This window comes from Pseudonaja textilis, chromosome 1 (assembly GCF_049901715.1).
Source record: "Pseudonaja textilis isolate UNSWEBS1 chromosome 1, rPseTex1.2, whole genome shotgun sequence".
In the NCBI taxonomy this organism is placed as follows: Eukaryota; Metazoa; Chordata; class Lepidosauria; order Squamata; family Elapidae; genus Pseudonaja; species Pseudonaja textilis.
The window spans coordinates 20618645-20639779 of NC_141990.1; the positions used below are offsets into that span (position 1 = coordinate 20618645).

At 37.3% G+C, this 21135-nt stretch overlaps 1 protein-coding gene across 4 annotated transcripts in view; it reads right to left on the bottom strand.

Moving 5' to 3' along the window:
* Positions 1–933: 933 nt before the first annotated feature.
* Positions 934–21135, bottom strand: part of RABGEF1 (RAB guanine nucleotide exchange factor 1) — a 36629-nt gene continuing 16427 nt past the window's right edge. For 2 of the 4 annotated variants that reach the window (XM_026708453.2, XM_087927372.1), the window contains 6 exons: positions 16670–16836; positions 15102–15183; positions 13116–13248; positions 10560–10651; positions 8560–8816; positions 934–7351 (listed from right to left, as the gene is read on the bottom strand). In XM_026708453.2, the coding sequence (XP_026564238.2) occupies positions 6953–7351; positions 8560–8816; positions 10560–10651; positions 13116–13248; positions 15102–15183; positions 16670–16836 (1130 nt within the window). In that variant the 3' untranslated portion in view covers positions 934–6952. Of the gene's footprint in view, positions 7352–8559; positions 8817–10559; positions 10652–13115; positions 13249–15101; positions 15184–16669; positions 16837–19537; positions 19559–21135 lie in introns of all 4 variants that reach the window. The other 2 variants (XM_087927362.1, XM_087927377.1) reach the window with 2 other exon arrangements.

A 21135-nucleotide genomic window follows, 5' to 3' on the forward strand; every position in this document is an offset into this window, starting at 1 on the left:
TCATTACTAAATTTGGATGCCCATTGACCTAGTTGAAAGACAATGTCTTTTTGGAGCTTCTCAGACTGCTTGAGTTTTCCACAGCTGTAATAATTTAATTTTAAGTAGCAAACTTGGCCATGTTACTGCTTAACCCAAGTTTCAATTTATTTTTAAATGCGTTACATCTGTATTCCCGGTAGTTTGCAGATTTCAGCCACTCAAATTATCAGCAATGGCCACCTTATTTTTCAATAAAGGAGAATATTTATAGCTCAGGGTTGAAATAAGGGGTCCTTGGTGCTCTCTGAGCTTGGTCGGGGTTTTTTGTAGATGTTTCATTACCCAGGGCCCTTGTGATGTTACCTAGTTTGGGTAATGAAATGTCTGCAACAAGTACCCCTCACCTTACATTTCATATTGAAATAAGAAAAGTCTGAGTACTTTTATAATATAAAAAAATGTTAAAAGCCAAGTTAATATGATATTTGAATATAGTCTGAATATAATTTGAATATAGTCCAAAACTGATGGCTTAAGCAGGGCACAAATCCATCAGCTATCCATCTTTTTTGGTTTCTTATTACAGGTAGTGCTTGTTTAGTGACAAAAATATGGACATTAAGCAAAGTGCTAGTAGTCACAAATTGAAACAACTTTGGTTATATTCTTGTTTCAGCTTTCATTTGCTTTACAGTCTATGAAGGTCAAAAATGTGAAGATTGGTAGCAAAGTTACTTTTTGTGTAACTACAAATGGTCATTATATGAAATAGTTGCTAATTGAGGACTACCTATACTGTCTTTTGGGATTATTTTTCATTTCCCATTCCAGCTCCAAGAGTAGTTCCCCACCCAATCATTCCTCAAAAAGGTTGTTCACCTCTGTGATAAAACAACAATTATATAAGTAATTAGTTCTCCTTCACACTGACATAAAACTCCAAAGACGTAATAGAAACCATATTGGATTTTAATCTGAACAGTACAGTACAGGAAACCTGGCTGGTTAACAAGTGCTGTAGACCAAAATCTCTGTGTTATCAAAAGCCCCTTTCATCATCTACTACATTTAAAATCCTCATTCCAAACAGTTCGTGAATATTTAACTGCCATGAATATTTTATTTTCGAAAAGGGAGAGCTGAATAAAAGTCAGTTGAAGGAACATTACCATCATTCCATTAAATGTGGACTTTCCAGAATTCTGTTTGGGCCATGACAAAGTCAATGGTGGGCTGCACTTTTTTCTTTTTATATATTTTTTATCCCACTTTATTATTTTTACTTATTGTAATAACTCAAGATGGCAATACTCCTTCCTTCTACAACCCCATTACAACCTTGTCAAGTGAGTTAAGCTGAGTGACTGATCCATAGTCATCCAGCCAGTTTAAGAGAACCGAGCAACAACCCACATCTTGATTGTATTCACAGATAATGCACAACCAGGTAGTAACCTGTTTTATAGTTTTGCTGAAAACTACAAAACAAGTACAACTGAAGTGACCTATTTTATGATTTTGCACAAAACAGGTAGTCCTTGTTTAGTGACTGGCTTGTATAGCAACTATTTGCAGTTACAATAGTGATGGAAAAGTAACTCTGTGCAGGTTTGTAAAGCAAAAGAAAGCTGAAGATTGTAAAGTTGTGTTTCACTTAGCAAACACTTCACCTAATGACCAAGCCTCTGGTCCCAATTGTGGTCACTAAATGAAGATTATACCTGTGCTGACTCCAAACTAACCAAATAAGGCAGCTTCACCCATCGCAATAAAGCTAGGTGCTAAGGATGCTCACACCCCTGTGTACAACTGCTGATTCACCAGTACCTCTGTGGCTATTACAAGAAATAAAATATTGGGAGAGACAGATGAACAGGATGTCAGGATTCCAGCAGTTACCCCAATTAAATCATGAGTCAGGATTTGACACAGGATCTGAACCTGACATAAAATACAGATCTGCAGAGAAATATGAAAAACAAGGAAACTATTAGACCAGATCTGGATAACAGCTATGAGAGAAAAGAGGTCACAAGGAAACAATTCATCAAGATCAAATCAGGACCAAAGGACTGCAACCAGAGAAAATAAAGTTAAGAGTTAATTTCCTATACAGCGGGTAAAGATAGACTGGGCAATTTAACTGGTGAGCGAAAGGTTGATATGGAAACTGTGACAGAGGTTGTGGGCAAAGAGTAAAATGACAACCTTTGATAAAGACTCCCATTTCATGCATGCAATTATCTACAAAGCACTCTGATCTTCTCTAGTCCCTGTATAACAGTGAGTATAAGTGGGTGTATGTGTAATACTTAAGCAACAGTAATTAAGCTTATACTGGTTAATAGAGATTCCCCCACAAGCTGTGTGTCCCATGAACATTTTTTTTAACATGTGATCCCTGAACTCTTGTACGTATCTCCATTAAATGTCTGTGAGCCTAATAAATCATATTTCACTACCACCCATTCGCTGCCCCGGCTACGTGCTACCAAGACTCCGCCACACATATCTGCTTCCTGGATTAGGTAGAAAGCAAGGATAGTGGAAGAGAGCAATGCCAGGAAGAGCAAGAAATGAACTTTAAACAGAAGCGTGTAACCAGGCCATTTTCTTGCAAGAGAAAAGAAACAGCACAAGCCAACCTAAGCTGGTTGTGACTGCTGCCGGTGAAGGAATAGGATTTCCCCCCCCCAGCTCAGATACCTGATTTTGCTTCCTTATTGGCCTCTCTAAAGCTGCTTTCTTAGTATGCCACAAAGGAATAAAGACTATCTGGTTGCTTCTCACCCAGTCAGTTTTGTCTCAAGGACTAGAGAGAAAAGGGGAGACAGATAGGCAGCCGAGGGAAAGCCAATTTACTACAAATCTCAACACTTTAGATGGAGGTGTCAAAAGCTAACTTTCCACTAATGGGAAGCAATGTTTCTTGCATTCTTAGGGGGTTCATTGTTTTTAACATCCAGCTGCATTTACCCCGCCCCACTCCAGAAATGTAATTGCAAATTAAAGTTTGCCTATGAGGTACTATAGGGTGCTGGTTGTAGGCATATTTCTAAGCCCTATTTAAACCATTTTTTATGACACAGAAAGCAGGTGGCACACAATCCTTATGGAGAAATTGTGTGTGGCTTTGAGTGACATGAGCAACTTCAAAGCAGAGGATAAAACACTTATCTGTTTACTTAAAATTAACAGTTGAGGATACTTAATATGTTTATAACCCCTGATATTTAACAACACCCTTGTGGCACATACACAAATATCATTTTGTTCCTCAGCACCTTTGGGGATTGTGACAATTACTGTATATACATTGCTAATAAGTTAACTTTGCTAAGTTGACTTTGGGAGGAAACCAGAATGCCCCAAAGGAACAGAAGAGCCACGTGTAGCTTTTGCAGGTTGCAACCCCGCTTTAAAAACCTTGTTTAGCAAGTTACCCTAGGTGTTTTGAAGAACCTTTTCCATCAGTATCAGCCTGCCAGCATTTTGCCTACCACCAAGTGCAACTATTTGGGCAGGTGTGAAATGCAGGGGTGCGGGGTTGCAGTTTCCCCAGAAGTCCAGAACTGTATTTTTCAATCTTGACAACTTTTTAAGATGTATGGACTTCAACTCCCAGAATTCTCAGCCAGCAAGTTTAAAAACATGAATGTGTTATGACCTCAACGTACACTACAGTTGGGATTAGAATTTCCACTGATAAGCGAGGTGGCTGATTTTACAACCTTATATGGCACGGCTGTTAAGCAAATCACTGCAGTTAATGAAACACAGTCATTAAGCAAATCCAGCTTCCCTCATTGACTTTGCTTGTAGAAATGGGAAGTCAGAAATGTTGATCACCTGACCCTGGGACACTGCTATTGGACACTTCCGTGGACCTTTCTTCATACTTGTGGTTAGTAGAGGGGGTGTGCACTAACGTGCCTATCGTCCCTGTCATTGTATTTTTATTCTCTTATTCTTGCCCTCATTTTTGTTTGACAAATTCCAATAACGAAATAAATAAATAGTCATAAATACATGCCAGTTGTCAAGTGTCTAAATTCTGATCACATCACTATGGAGGTTATAAGTGTGAGGAGTGTTCAAAACTCTTCTTTTTAAATGCGTTATAACTTCAAATAGTCAGTAAATAAATGGTTGTAAACTAAAGACTACCTGTACCAATGGTGCTTCTTTGAGTCTCCCAGCTACAGGCTTCTAAAAAAATCCCCCAAAGGAAACTAATTTTCTCTGAACCTAAAGCTACACATGGGTCTTGTATGACATGCCAGACTATAAAATAATTTATCTCCTTTAAACATATAATGAAATGAATGGTGTAGAAAAGTCAACCTGACACCATTCAAGAAGGATAGCAGTGATCTTGGTTCTTTCCTATTAGATTACAGAAAAAAGTAACACTCAATTTTGTAATTGAAATGAGGTCCATTTTTTGCCCCCAAGAGTAATAAGGTATAATAAAAGATACTATTTGATACTATTAGCAGTTATAAGCTTTTCAGGCTTTAAAAGATTTGTGACTAAACTTGAAGCATCAATGATACATAAAAAATTGTAAATCAAGATTTCTGTTGACTAATAATGAGTCATGTCGTACATGGTTTATTTCTGTTGACAGCAATTTAACAGCAGCAGCTATAATGATGCCTTTTTGGAGTGAAATATATACCTGGAAAATCTGAATTAGCACCTAGAGTGTCAAACAATGAGGCCAAGAAACAAAGCTCTGAAAATTGAAAAATCTGATCAGCGTGGACTTTCTGCAGCCAAAGAATAGCTTGTTTACTTCACTTCTACAAATTTAATTGAGGAAGAGGAAAGAACATAAATATTTAACCTTTCAAGAAACTCCGACATTAGCTGAGTTGCAAACTGAAAACCGATATGCTTTTTAAAGCAGGTATACACAAAACATGTCAGTCTTGCAAAAGACCTTATTGCAAAAACAGATAAATACCTGTACAGCTAAAATGTTATAAAGATGGCTTTTTCATATGTTGCCCAAAATCATGGTTTGGAATGAAACACTTTGGAATCCCATGTTTCCCAGGAGTACAAATAAGACTCAGAAGAGTTGAGAAGAGCTTAAGAAAAAGAGTTGATATTTTAAAAGTGTTCTAATACTAAAAACAGGTAACATTGCAAAGAGTTTTTTTCCTTTCCCTTGAATTATGAAGTTTGTTTGAGACTTAGTGATAATCAGGTTATCCAAGATCTTGGATACATGTCCCTGACATTTAAGATTTAGCAATCGGGGAGGGAGGGGAGGACTGCATTTAAATTATATCCTTCAGGAAAATGCTAAATATCGTTTCACACAACTCAACCTGGCCTTTCAAAGAATCCCAGCTCTGCCAAGTTCAAGTGGACCTTTAGCTTAATTTGCAAAGTTAAAAGTTAAAAAAGCATCGCTCATAGACAAATTCAGCATTCCCTGGTGCCCCCCTGTATCTCCCGGACTACAGTTCTATCTCCCCATGTATCTTGCTCAGGAAAACAACTACCATAGTCTAACATGCTGGGGAAGGCTAACTAGTTCATCTAGTTTGGCAAATTCTTGCATCCACACAGCCATGCTAGATCTTTGGCCAAAGAGAGAAGATTTTGACTGGTTGGAGTCACTACTAATACTGAAAAGGTTGGAGGGGAAGGCAGCCATTCACAGTGAGATGTTGATGTGTTATGGGAGGGAGAGAGGGATTCTAGAGATATCACCAATGGGCTTTAAACTGAGAGAATTGGGAAAGCAATGGGTCCCTCCTGAAGGAGATAGCTATTCCAGCCATCATAGCAATCAAGACAACTCCTGGAAGCTGTAGTTCAACAATACAATAATATAGATTCCTATTTTTTTCAAATTCATATAAAAATGTATGTAGTCCACAAAATTGCGTAAGCCAGCTTACTGCCTTTAGGATTGTCCATATTTCTGTTTTCTGATCATTTATAATTCAGGGGATGAATCCATTTAAAAATGTGATTTAAGAAAGCAATCATAAACTTTCTTTTGAACAGCTCATTCTTTGATTTTTTTTTCCAGCACAAGACAGTCTCATGTCGTACTAATCATTTCTTGGAAGGCTCTGCACAAGTACTATGAAGCAAATGACTTTTTTTTTTAATCACTAAAGCACTTTTAGACCCATAATCTTGTATCATGTGATTTTTACAGCAATTAAAACTGGCTCCAGCACTTCACCACCCACAGCTACTATCCAATTCTGCTCTGATCTTCATAAAGGTCTAACTGTGCAATTGCTAGAGACCAGCACAGCAAAAAAGACGCTATTCCAGGCTGAAATTTCAGATAAGAAATTATAAATATTAGGAAATGACTTTAGTCATGTTAGAACTGTGTCCAAATATGTTATTTACTACAATGTAGTGTTTCCTTGCTGTATCCTATTCTAGATCAAAACTATAAACCAAAAACTTAAGAGTGAAGGAATTAAAAAACCTAGTTTCCATTCTTTGCTAAAGGTCATGCTATTAAGACATTGCTCAACATTCAAATCTATTTACAACCTTAAATATTTACTTTACAACACATCTGTTTCTGAAAACAAAGATTAAGAACCCTTTACACTTCTTTCTCAAACACAGCATTCTTGGCAAAGTGTGATAAGCAACTCTGTTTAGGGAGTGAAGATAGCACAACCAACCACCAGTTGATGTTAAAACATGTGCATGCTTCGAAGAAAGCAATCCCCAAAGCATTCCTTAAAAATTATACTGAATTTCTGTAAAAAGGAAAGGTAAATTCATTTCAGGAACACATAAAAATTCAGTCCTCATAGTAACCAACTCTGACTAAAATAAATATCATGGTACACATCTAACAACAAAAAGTACCTTTAAAATGTGCCAATTTTAAATTTGTTTCATTCCTCCCCCCCTTAGCCCATCGGCCAAGCAGAAAAAAACAGAAGGAAGGAATATCTGAGTCCTGAAGCCATTCTCATCCAGCGTAAACCTGAGGTTGCAGCGGAGGGGGCAGTTTGTCATTTTCAACATTTTCAGAGTCAATGGCCGCCAAGGCTGGGTTTGGGGCTTTAATCTCCAGAGGGTACTTCTCCACAATCTCCTGGACTTCCTTGGTGATCCCATCAGTCCAATCAATGAGGTCCCTCTCAAGCTTTTTGGCCTCACTGACAATCCTCTCCTGCCTCTCATTCAGTTGTGAGAGGAGACCAAGGTTCCTGTACATTTGGCGCATCCCCACACATACGTTAGCTGGCCAGTTCTCGGGTTCTTGCTTCTTTGGAGAGGTTTGGCCAGACATATAGCGGTCAAAGTCTTCCTGGCTCAGGTTTAAGGACTGAGCATCCAACTTCTCTATGAAGGCAACAGCACAACACTGCAAAAGCAAGAGCATTGGTTCTTTCAGGTTGCATACAGTTAACATCAACTTCATTCATATGTAAACCATCTGATGCAACTCTTAAAACCTTGATAATGAAACCTTCTGCGGAAGATAGTTTAAATTACTACTTAATAACAATAATACCAATAATAATAAATAATGTATCAAAAATTGCTCAATTTCTTTGATCAGTTTTTTGTTGGAGACCTACAAACTTAATTAGAGATTTACCTGTGCACATAGAATTCCCTTTCTAAAGCTTTTGTAATAATACATACTACAGTTTGTATGTTCTGATACATGCAAATGTTTATGCAACAGCTATGTGTGTGACAGAGTGAGACAAAGAGTGACTATACCACTCCTAGACCAACATTATCTACGGAGCAAAATCTGTAAACTACCCAAAGTCCATGACAATTGAAGTAGTAGATAAATCACACAAATAAATATAGAAAATGCACTGTTATTTTTTAAAGCTTCCATGCCTTCACCTGCTCAAACATATACCAAATGTCATGCTTAAAGGTAGGCCTGGATTAACAAAACAGAAAACTTGTACAAAGAAACTATATTGTGGGTTAATATAATGACCTGGTTTAAAAATGTTAATGTCTTGGCTGGGTTCCAATCAAACAATGAATAGCTAAGTACACAACACCACTGTAGCTCACAAACCCAATCCAAGTTTTCCTAGTTTTAATTTTAGTTCTGTGCAATAATTCAGTCACACTTGACTTGCCATTCCTATTTGGCAAACATGGCAAGAATATTGGAATAGTTATTATTGCATACTTCTTTTTTTTTTTAAAGTACATGCAGATTTTCTGGTATTTCAACAGCAAGAGGCAGAAAGTTGGTATTTTTCAATATATTTAATATATTATTTGAGTGACACACAGGATGTTAGATTTCCTTGATGTACGTGCATCATATAGCATCTCCACAGTGCCTCATAATTGTAGGTTCAAAATCCAGAAAACAGGCCAAGCACATGCTTGCTGATGTAACTATGAAGGCCACAAATAAGGACACCAAACCAGACGAGCCAAAAATTGTTAGGCGCCCAATAATTTAAATAAATAATGATGATCGTGATCTCTTCCATTAAGAGAAAACAAGGAAAATAGGTTCGGTATCTAGCAATATATTTTTCCCCAAATTCCCCTAAAAAAGAGAGTCATGATCACAGATCTACTTACCAGGTTCGTAAAGTAATATCCATCTTCCCCAGTCATCAGCCTGCTGGGATTGCAGAACCGAGTGATGTACTGAATGTTGGACTGCAGGCGAGGTGGGTTGCCCTTCAGGACAATGTAGATGAGAGTGGGCAAAAAGTCATCAGCTGAAGCTGGCTCAGCCTTTGTGGTCCTGATGGCGTTAAAGATGTGCTTGCTGCAGCTAGTGATGCAGGCCAGCTTGTCCCGGGGGACACGCTTTGAGTCCATTTCAATGATGTCTGCAAGAGGAAAACAATGTCAAGAATCAAGGGGGGGCTGCATTCATTGGCAGGGCTCTTTTCACTTTAGTTGTCCCACCCTCCATGTTTAAAGTGTTTATTAAATCTTGCATAGTATCTTTCCTTTCAAGTCTAGAAATCAGGAGACTGTGAGTTTTAGTCTCCTCTTAGGCATGAAAGCTGGCTAGGTGACTTTGGATCAATCATTCTCTTTCAGCTCACAACATTAAGTTTGGGTGATAAGCTGATTGGTCAATTCCTGTTGCAGCCAATGGATCAACGTGCAGCTGGTCTGGGGGAGGCGGGGGAATGGATCCTGCACTTGAGGGAAAATGCTAGGAAAGGAGGAGGAAAAAAAGCCTTATCAGTTAGCAGCCTTGCCGTACAAGAAGAAGAATGCAAGTTTTAATATAAGCAACCCACTAATAAGCCAAATTACCCCAAAATGATTTAGTTTTAAATAGTTTCAATTTTAAATTGTTAGCTACTTAAAAGAATGACAAGTACCAGTGCTATTCTTTGAAGAGAGAATCCTCACATGAATTAAGAAAAAAAGGAATACTTTGAAAATGCTGCTGGCTGCAATATTATCATATGTCCTTAAAATACTCTATATATGTCTGTCCTAAAACTGTTTTACAGAATATATAAGACTCTGCAGGGGGCTCAGATGATTGACAGCTGAAAGGTACAGTTACAATCAACCAGGTTATTTATTTATGACAGCTTTGAATGATGACCCCTCAGTTACTGTATTCGGCCTGCCATACGCAGGCAGTATAAAACACTGTATTAATAATGATTTTTACTGCACCAGAATAGCACAATTAAACATCTAAGTTCAGAGAGCTGCTGAATGACAATTTTCCAGTTGATGAGACAAGATTGAGAATTGCTGTGAGTTATAGATAAGCCACATCTGAATGGCCATCAATTCATAATCCCAATTCTAGAATGATTCAAGTCTCAAGCCAGAACTGCAAGGGACAGACGGCTTGATGACCCAGACTTTTGGCCTTGGGGAAATCAATTGCTATGAAAATATGTAATGGCAGAGAGTAGGCACACCATCAAAAGGAGACTTATTCTAAAATGAGTTTTAAAGAATTCCAGGCAGTTATTCCAGTGGATGAAATGAAATACAAGTAAGCAAGGAAGAGGAGAGGACAGGAAGAATTTCTTAGAAATTAGGGACACCAACTAAGTCTATACAAAGTATTCGGGTCGAATACGGGTCAAAGTATTCTTCTCAACAGTTTGTTAAGTAGTCAGTGTGAATACTTTCCATTCCCATTAAAATCCCCTTAAAAAGCCCTTCCTGGGTGGGGAGCATGGAGAGAGAATGAAACAGGTTGCATTCTCATGTCATTCTGAATTCTGGTTCTACAGCTGTTGAATGTACCAAACATTACCCTTGTAATATTATTCTTACGTGTTTTCATACTAGCATGTATAATGCTTAGCAGAAAAATTAACAAACCGTAATATAGGTTTAGATTAGTATGTATGAACCAGCCACATGAGAAATATATTCTCATGATTTTTTTTTGAGAAATCACTCCTGAACAAGGTTTTCACACAAAAAAAAGAATGTAGACACCATGGGTTAAACTCACATTCTTCTTACTAGCCTTCTGATACGAGACACGTTTGCTCCTGGGATTGACCTGATGATTTTTACTGTGGTGAAAACATTTGAGATCAATAAATATCCCCTCTCCAACCCATCAGCCCTTTACATACCTGTGATAGCTTTCACAACTACATCTGAGACTTCAGGGATTTCTTCATTGACAGGAACACAAAGCATTTGTGGAGTAACCCAGTGCAAAGCTCTGCGGGTTGATTTGAAAGCAAGGGGAGGGGAAACCACTATTACGATCTTTAAAATAGTTACAAACTATAGCACAAAACTCTGTGCCCCCAAAAATTGCTGTCAGGATTCGGGCAGTTACCCCCATGTAAATCATGAGTCTCCAGCCAAACTTCCAAAACTTCAAAAGGATTTATTGGGAATTAAAATGGCCGGCACTGCCTGGGTGTAGCCAACTCTGAGACACATAATTCATTGTTACCCTTGACGCTGGTTTTCCCCTCCACACCCCTGGGTGTATCGTAATTCATATTCTCCAATAGGACACATCCATAGCCAGAGTCATCAATCATGATCCCCTGTTAGCATTTTGCAAGGCAAAAACTTCAGTCACCTAGTTACTATCTTTGAAAACATTTAGGGAATGCACTTTCGGTTTGCAAGCTGCCACACTGCTCCCCCCTCCCTTTCTGTTGACAACTCTAAAAAGACCATAGAAATATTTTATGAGTTGATAGTTGCATTCTGGAAAACAAAAGCAGAGAGTAAATATTTAGTTTTTTAAATAATTAATCTGCTTTTATTTTTTAATTTAATTTCTTATTCATACAGCCTAAATCATCTAGTTCAAGTCCTATAGGGTTTTAGAGACCAATATCAACGTCATGAGAAATCCATTCTTAGGCATGATTTTGATGTTATATATTTTGACTGCCAAACCTGGAAAATCTGCAATCTGTCCTACATCCATCTGATTCAGAAAAGAGAGGTAGTCCTTAATTTACAACTATTCATTTAGCGACCATACAAAGTTACAATGGCACTGAAAAAAGTGATTTACGACTGGTCAATGGAGGAAGCTAATCTGATTGATTAGTTTATCAACCTACATGATTCACTTAACAACTGCTGTGATTCGTTTAACAACCACAGCAAAAGAGGATATAAAATTGGGCACAATTCAATTAATTGCCACCCTACTTAGTAATAGAAATTGTGGTCCCAGTTGTGGTTGTAGGCCTGGCGGGGGGAGGGGGGGAAATTCACTTTGGTGCCAACTCCATTGGTCTTTGTGAAGCCTACAACATAAATGTTAACATTTGGGTAAACTTTTCCTCAATGTGCTCCCATTCATCTATTCACATGTAACTTTGTGTTAAGGAGCTCATTTGTAATCTCCAGTGATACATCCTTATAGACAAAAAAAATGTATGAATAGAAAACCCAATTACAATCAGATACATTATTTTTCTTAATGTGTAACATTGCATAAAATTAGCACCTCGTAAGCTTCTTGTTCTTGCTCTATGCCCTACAAATTGAATGATAGCAGCTGGCCTTATGACATGCTTTTATTTTCATTTGAGTCAAAAAATATATTGGCCAATTGACCAATTGGCCATTTTTATAGCATATGCATATATTTTGCGTATGTAAAAGTCCAAAAGCATTCAATCCTTAAAGAGGAACCATCTATTGCCAAAGAGCTTTCTATATGTCCTAGGCACTTGGTCGGTTTGAGGCCAATCTACTGGGCATAGCAGGCAACTAGGTCAGAAATTGAAAAAGATGACATTTGATAAATCAGGATAGTGAATATATGATCTCTGTACTATTCTTCTATTTTCCTGTCAAAAGTATATTTTGAAATTAAAGCATTTCATTTATTCATTCATTCAGACAGTTTGAAATATGGCATTTTAGACTGTAATGCATTTATGTTTTCTGTCTAGAAATTAATTCTCCAAGCTCTGCAATATTTTTGAAATTACTGCAGAAAAATGTCTGGATGACTTGACTTTTAGATATTCACAGGGAAATAATTTTATTAGTTGATATTTGTTTAGGTAGGTAGTCATGAAACACTAACTACATATTTTTCAAGAATGCAACGAAAGAAAGCAATATAAAACATTGTAAGAAGAGCTTTCAAGATGATATATTTCAAACTGAGTAATCCCCAAGGTTCCTCACATATTGCTCTTTTAAAGAAAAGAGATCAGTATAAAGTTCAATTGGTTTCACTGTTCCCTTTGAGAAATCTAAATTATATTGGACCTTTAAATCCTTCAGAAGGATACAAACGTTTACTGTTTTTCATTGTTGTTTGTATGATGTACCGATATTATTTAATTTTATCGCACAAAAGCTCAATCTGCTAATACTACTGTAAAAGTTTTTTTTTTATTTTGACCATAAATTTAATATTGGTTATTCCAATAAAATAATTAAGGATTGGCATGGCATCTCTCTGAGGAAGGCAATGAACTGAAACATTACACGACATAGATAAAATGGCCTAAAACAGTGAGAGTAATCGTTCCCTGTTGGCAATAGTGCAGCTTTTAAAAGTTCAACTACCTCAAAGAGAAACCTGAGAAAGGTAAGAGAAAAACGGCTACAGCTGGAATCATCCAGGTACAACTAGGTAACAAATGTTAAAGGATCCTGCATCTGAAAGAGAGAAACTAGTCCTAAAGTCAAACCTGATTCTTCTCTGGACAGCCAGATCTTTCTTCTCATCCTCCGTGGTTTCCGGGCAGAAAACGTATTTATACAAGCGGGTCATTATGTATTTCTCCACTTGATCCGTCACTTTTTCCACTTTTTCTGGAGGCACTGAAAAAGACACAGAGATAAAACAAACACATTTTCACAATCACCACAATCATGACCGTAATTGACTATACATCAACTAAAAAGCCTAAAAGTTATATTAAAGCCTAAAAAAATATGAAAAGTTAGAAGATATACAAGACATGGATTAAAACAGAAAGTGTGTGTGTGTGTGTGTGTGTGTACACACAAAATATATACGTATATATAAAAACAAGAGTCTAAAAGAAGAGCTAAGAACATTAGCAAGGGAGTGGGGGAGCATAAAAGTTTTGTATAAGAAAACCATATCAAATTGCAGAGTACTCTAATATGAAGAACTAAGTACTTATTAAGAGAGTTCTAACACATCCAGCTTCTTCCTCTTATCATCACAGCAATTGTTTGAAATTAGACATTTTTTTACCCTCCTTCTATTAAAACATCACCTACAGTAACATATTATTTGAGAGTGGGTATGATGTAGTAGTTAAGATGCTGGACCAGAAGCAGGGAAACCCAGGTTCCAATGCACCTGTAGGCATGGAATGCCAGGGCCAGCCATCCCTCTGAGTCCAAGGAAACTGAAAATCAAAGCCCTCGTTGCACCATTCATTGAGAAGCTTTGCTATAAATACTAGGCGAGCACAGTGCAAAATAAGCCAGCAGCTAAATGGAACCTTGCACTTAGGTGGAATAAATGCCAAGAAGAACCTAACAGAACATTCTTTAGTCTGTAGCCAAAAACTCCCCAGCAATAGCTCCAGTGAAAGTAGAGAGGCTTTTTTCACGGAGTTTTACTTTACCCAGAAAAAAAAAATAGAAAACGATCACAATTGAACCCAAAATTTCCATTGCTAAAGAAAGCAGTTAAGTGAGCTATGCCCCATTTTATGATTTTTTGCCATGGTTGTTAAACGAATCACTACAATTGTTAAGTGAATCATGCAGTTTTTTTGTGAACCTGGTTTCCCCCATTGACTTTGATAATCCCAGGTCCTTGGAGGCTGTAACCATCGTAAATACCTGCCAGTTGCCAAGTTTCCAATTTTGATCACAAACCATGGGGATGCTGCAATGGTTGTATGAACAACGATCATGTCACTTTTTTCAGTGCCACTGTAACTTCAAAAGGTCATTAAATGAATGGTTGTAAGTGAAGGACTACCACTATACCTGCAGGTTTATGTGTACGATTTACACATACAAATAGTCTTTGACTTACAACTGTTTGTTTAGGGACCGTTTGAGGTTACAACGGCACTGGAGGAAAAACATACAACCATTGCAGCATCCCCATGGTGACCAAAATTTGGACACTTGGCAACTGACATCTATTCATGAAGTTGTAGTGTCCCAGTGTCATGTGATCACCTCATGTGAACTTCGGACTAGCAAAGTCAATGGAGAAGCCAGATTCACTTAGCCGCCATGTTACTAACGTGACTGCAGTGATTCATTTAGCAACTGTGGAAAGAAAGGTGGTAAATGGAGTGCTTAGCAACTGTCTTGCTTAGCAATGGAGCTATTGGGCTCAACTGTGGTCTTAAGTCAAGGACTAACTGTTAAACCCCTTTTCAATAAAAATGTAATTTAAATTCTGAACTTTGGGATTCTAGAAAGGCTGAGTTTAGGACTTTCGATTCCTTTCGGCAGCCTTCGTCCATACTGCATTGGTGAAGGATTTCTTCTTGATAAGATAGGGACCAAAATGTGTTCCCCACCAGCAGCATCACTGAGGCAAAAGTCCCCCCCCCCAAGTCCACTCCAAGCACAGACATGAAGAAGCACATTTATAAAATTGTATCCATAATGGTTATTACCCTTCTTTTTCCTGAGTTCCAAAAATAAAATGGGAAAATATGTAAGAACAATACCTTTCCAGCGAGTCTGTAGCTTATCTGCCACATTCTGATAGAGGCTCTGAGCATATTCAGACTGTTCCTCAATACTCAACTCCTATAAAGAGAAATCAGTCATGTGTGCGAGAATGGGCAATCCCCAAATGTGAGATCGCATAAAATCCAAGTACATATTATTCTGTTCATTGTTCATATGGGGGCCAGATTAAGTCCACGGTGGTAGAACTTTTACTCTTCCTTCTGCCCTATAAGCTGTCCTATAGTTCAATGGAGGTCCCAATCTTACAAATAACACACTGAACTCTTCATAGAACCAGACAGCATAAGGCAGGCGCTAGAGGCTGCATATCTTTTTCCAGATCAGATCGTTTATTTTCAGGTCAACCAGTAACTTTAGTAAGATTCTCAGAGAAGATGCAAAGTTTCTCAGAGAGGATGAAAAACATTAATATACATGAAGAAGGGGAGGTTATGTCAAGGGCAATCAGTGCTGAGAAATGTCAAAAAAGATTTGATCATACATTATTTCGTAAGTATACCGGTAGTAAACACATATTTCATATTTCTTGAAAGGGAAGAATCTATACATACTAGATTAGAAAAAACTTTGATCTCTGCATTTCTGTGTTGCAAACAAATCTAATATGAGTCTGCTATTTAAAAAGTAAACTTCAGGTAGTATTCAACTTAGACCATAACAGAGCCCAAAATTTCCATTATAAGTCATGATGGTTATAAGTCGAGGCAGCCACAAGATCAACTCAATTTTATGACCTTTTCTGTAGCAGTCATAAAGCGAATGTAACAGTTGTTAAGTGAGTCTATTCATTCCTATGGGTATTTTTTGCTAGAAATAGCAATAGCACTTAGACTCATATACCACTTGATGGTGCTTTACAGCGCCCCTCTAAGCAGTTCACAAGAGTCAGCATGTGGCCCCCATCAATCTGGGTCCTCATTTTATTGACCTCAGAAGGATGGAAGGCTGAGTCAACCTTGAGCCGGTCATGACTGAACTGCTGGCAGTCATCAGAGTTAGCCTGCAATATTGCGTACCAACTACTGCACCATCACGGCTTTGTCCTAAAGACTAGAAACTAACAAGAATAAGTATAAATCATGATCACATAACTGCAGAATGCTGCAACCAGCTGCAAAAATAAATCAGTTCTGTGACCACAGGAATGTGTGTGTTTGCCAACATAGGACCTCCAGAATTTGATCATAAGTAATTCCGGGAAGTTGGGGGGAGGCATTCATCATAACTTTAAATTAAGTTATCATTAAGCAAAATACTATCTGTATTTAGGCAAAAAAAACCCTCCCCTTAATCTCCTTTCACATAAAAGCAATATACTTTTCTCCTTCTTTAAATATCATGTTTACGGATTGCTTCCCAGGCAGGTCATAATTGAAATTCATTCCATTTCCTGCCAGGCCCCTTCTAATGCTTTTGCTACCTTCACCATGAAAGGTGCTTCATCCTCTCCTTGTACTCCACATCCAGAATTTCACCCCTGCAGAGAAAACCCCAAATGAGTCATCAAGGCCAGCAAACCCCTCACCCTGCAAGAATGGCTCACCCGCTTGCGATGCATCGTGTCCAGGAACAGTTTGCACTGCTTGTAGACCTCCTGGCCAGCCCTATTGTAGGTCTTAAGAAATTCAATGAAGTCCTTGGACACTCTATCGGTTTCAATGCTGACCTGCCTACTGATAGAAGGACTAGGCGCCTTGGCTTCTGGGACTTCTACAAAAAGAGGGAATAGCACACTGTTACAAATAAAAATTACTCAACTTTCTTAGTCAGAGGTGTCTTATGAGCAACAGATGAAAAAGAAGCTATTTATTGTCGGAAAAAAACACTCTACACACAAAACCTTGAAGGCTTATTTTCTACTACTTGTAAGCTAAACTAGAATTGCAGCCAATAAGACTTTCTCAGATGGAAATAACAACCTCAGATGTCTGCTGCATGACAGACACCATTTATCTAGAGTCAATTTTCCCCAGGTATCAAATGTTTAATCAGACCTTGTGCCCATGTCCTACTTTTTAGAAAAGTGGCTGATTAAAGCAATTAACTAACACATGCTACTTATCAAACCTATTCTCAGAGGCAATATATGTAAGCTGCAGTCTTCCATGTATCACTGAGACAAATCTTGTAAAGTATTTACAGAACTAATGTAAGATAGTCCATTAATCTACTATCACTTATAGCATTTTCTGGAAACACTCCTTCTATCTTTGCTCAAGCTGCCATAACTTTAAAAACTAGAGATATAGGATGTGTTTAACACGCTAGCTTCTCCTTCGAACATTTTTCATGTTGGTGTTAAATACAGCAAGAAAAATATACGTAATTACATATGTAGATATGGTTGACTCAGATTCTACTAATAGACTAAAAACACAGCAAGTACTACTTAGTAAAGACTGGAATCCACCACTGTTGATATTTTTACAAATAGTCAGGTGATACAATTAGATCTCAAGAAGGAAGGAGGGGTATTAAGAAAGAAAAACAGAATTTCAAATGTTAATACAAACCCAACACCACCTATGAGGGCATTTTATATTATGTAAACTTTTACTGAAATATGACACTGAGACATAAACAAATAATGGATGCAAAACTTTAAAGGGAATAGCAAAAAATAAATAGCATAACGAACAAAATATGGATGCAAAATTTTAAAGAAATAGAACACAACAATGGAAAGAATCATGGCCTTATCTATAAAACCCATACCAAATGATAACCCAAAGGAAGATTGGTATGTAGTATTTTACAAATGATATACAACTCCATCAGTAATATCTAAGATTGACAGATCATACTGTAATAAATATTGGAAATGTCACGAAAGGAAAGAATTGTTTCAGTGATGTTGGAATGTCTAACTCTGTAGTAATTTTTAGAAATTTATTTTGCTTTCTATTATACTCTGTGACATCGTTCACCATAAATTTAAAGTATATTTCTTTTATCCCTTACTATAATATTATATTAATATAAATTTAAAATGTCAGTTTAAAAATTTTCATTGCCTATTTCTGTCGAGCTAGAATCAATTATCATATTTTTCACCACAGAAATATCATTTCACGTAGTACAAATTCAAATAATACGATTATTTCCTGTGATTCATTAATTGCACTAATGGAGATCTACCTGTATTGCAAAATAGCAGGTGTATAAAAAGGAAGAAGTGAGAAACCTAATAGGGTTTTTTTTCTGTTTTGTCTTTTTCTACTTTTTATTTTAATTCTCCCTATTTAATTCTCCCTAAATTTGCTCTGTACATCTATTTTCCCTTTCATTAACATAACAGAGACATACATACAACGCAACACAATGGAGATTTTAATATTAAATAATCTGCTTAAGACAAAAACCTTTATAATATAACAAACCCTTTCATGCGCATCTCAGCTTTTTTCAATATTAACCTCAACTCTGAATGAAAAAGCAAATAATTGAACAATAGTTAAATCCAACAATTTCATTGTTAGCTGCTCCCTTTTAGCTCTTTATAAGGAGATAATTACAGTCAGAAAAGTGTAATTACATACACAGTCAGAGTCCACCCAGATTTTATTTATTTGGACTTGCAGGATCCAATCTAAGTGGGTCATTGGGACCAGAGGTTTAGTCTTCCGAGCTGGAGCCCATCTTCAGGGAACTTCTTCCTACATTTTGGCAGAGAAACGTTAGCTGAGGATGGGCTTTTGAATCCGAAAGCTCGGAAGACTAAAGCTCTGGTCCTGGTAACTGACCCAGATTGGATCCTGCAACATTATCCTGGGACGTGTATATGTGGACTTTTTTATCCCACCTTTATTGTTTATTATATTCAAGGTGGTGAACTTACTCCTTCCTCCTCCCATTTTCTGCATAACAACAACCTTATCAGAGAAATTGTGGTGGCCCAAAAAAACCCAACCAGCATTCTTCCTGAAGTTCACAACAATATAGTAGATTAAACACCCAGCAAGGTGAAGGACATGACATTTATTTATTTTTTAAATTAATTTAAAATAAGAATAAACTCAATGGCACAAGGAAGCCTGAGAGGAGGTATTAAACTGACACTATATTGTCCATTCCCCAGTTTAGTATATGCCAAGGGAGTATCATGAGACAAGCAGCAAATGAGTCTATATTAGCCAAACTATTCAATGAATGATGCATCCATGGAAATACTGAAGATGAGTTCTTGACATGACAGGCAATAAAAGGGGCAGTGAAATATAATAATGTAAATTTGGTTAACTATAAAATACCCAGCAAGTTGTATGGACCTAATGCATATTCAGTACACTGATATATCTGAATACATTTTTCACCTAGGTTAAAATGCATAGTATTTGGAGCCCTTCCAAAAAGAAACAAAATGCAAGACTAAAAAGTTATTTTATCTAAACAGCAGCATAAATTCACCCACCTTTCAGTTTACTAACCAGCGCTATTCAGAATGAAGCACAGAAGATGCAAATGTAGCAGGATGAAGGGAAAGAAGTAGACAAAGAAATAAAACATAAAGAATTTTAATCAGCACCTCACAAATGCAAGCCAAACACTAATGCATCTAACACAGAGAACCAATGATTAATGTGAGCACAACAAGGAATGAAGAATGCTGAAAGCATTTGTTATGAAAACATGGCAGCTTACTTCACATTTTTTAGCAGGTGGGAATTTATAGGTTTGCTGACAAGTGTCTGAACTCCGAGAAGTCTGATATTGTTGTAAGCTGCCGTAATTCAGCAGCATACAAATTGAAGAAACAAAGAATACTTGGTTTTCAAGACCTATTTGTTCACAAATGATTTGTTACATGCCTATGCAGAAGTTTAAATTCTTTTTAAAATTTCAAGAAATAAATGCAATCATTCACATAGTCATAAGGACAGCAGGTTATTACTATACTCTTGGGTTGACCCTATATGTTAGTGCAAAAAATCGAAAGTGTAACTAAGGCTTATGCAGTATTTCAATCATACGTTTACCATATTTTCCTTTCTCTGCTTCACTCGAGTCAGCTATAACATGAGGTACTTTCTATGATAACATACATTGGATTGTTCCAAGTCTTCCACACATCTTCTATAAAAGACTTGGAACAATCCAATTGGTTTGCTTCCAACCCCTCAAGGAACCCCCAAGACTCTAACTCCTAGCCAATATGAAGTAATGCCTCAGATAGATTCATCAAGATTGCGTCAAAAATCCCAGTTCTTCCTGCAAACTTCCTTAGGATACATGGGGAGTTCTTGCCAATACTAGAGCATCGTATGCTACTGACCTTACACACGGGGAGAGGAGGTTTCTAACCCAATTGCATATTTTAAAAATTACAAACGAAGTCCCAAACATATAAAGCTATAATGATCTTTACTGGCCATTTATACAATAATGCTATTAAATAACTGCAAGAGTTAAATGGCTTTTAGCTAAGCTGCATATTTTATGCAAGGGATGGCAGGCAGCCTTGTATCCAATTTCTATCTCCGATCTACAGTATTTGGCAGAGTTCATGTCCCCAATCTTAGGCTTATATAATTCTTTTTATATTTCCATTTCCAAAGAAGAAACAAGTCCCAAAACACAGCTTGCGTTGCTAAACAGAAAAAGGAAAACAATGCTGTTTTCCAGTATTTCCTAGGACAATTATTAATTCCACATGCCTAAAATTGTTCTGGAAGAGCAAAAAACTCAAACATACAAAAACAAAAAGGCCACAATCATGAAAGTGTCCAGCAGAGCTGCTACAAATGGCTTTTTAAACACCACTGCTTTTAAATTCCTGCCAGGAAAAACTAATCACAATGTTTGCAGGGTACGTGATCCAGTTCTGCAACTATGACTACAGCAGACAATGGTCAAAGTGTGCTACTGCAGCACACGGTGCAATAAAATAAGAGAATGACTTGACAACATGCATAGAGGAGATCAGCAACAGCTATTACACTTGATATCTAATTGAAGCCTGTGGACGCACAGGTAGGATATCTCTAAATGCCAGACAGCAAGACAGTGAGA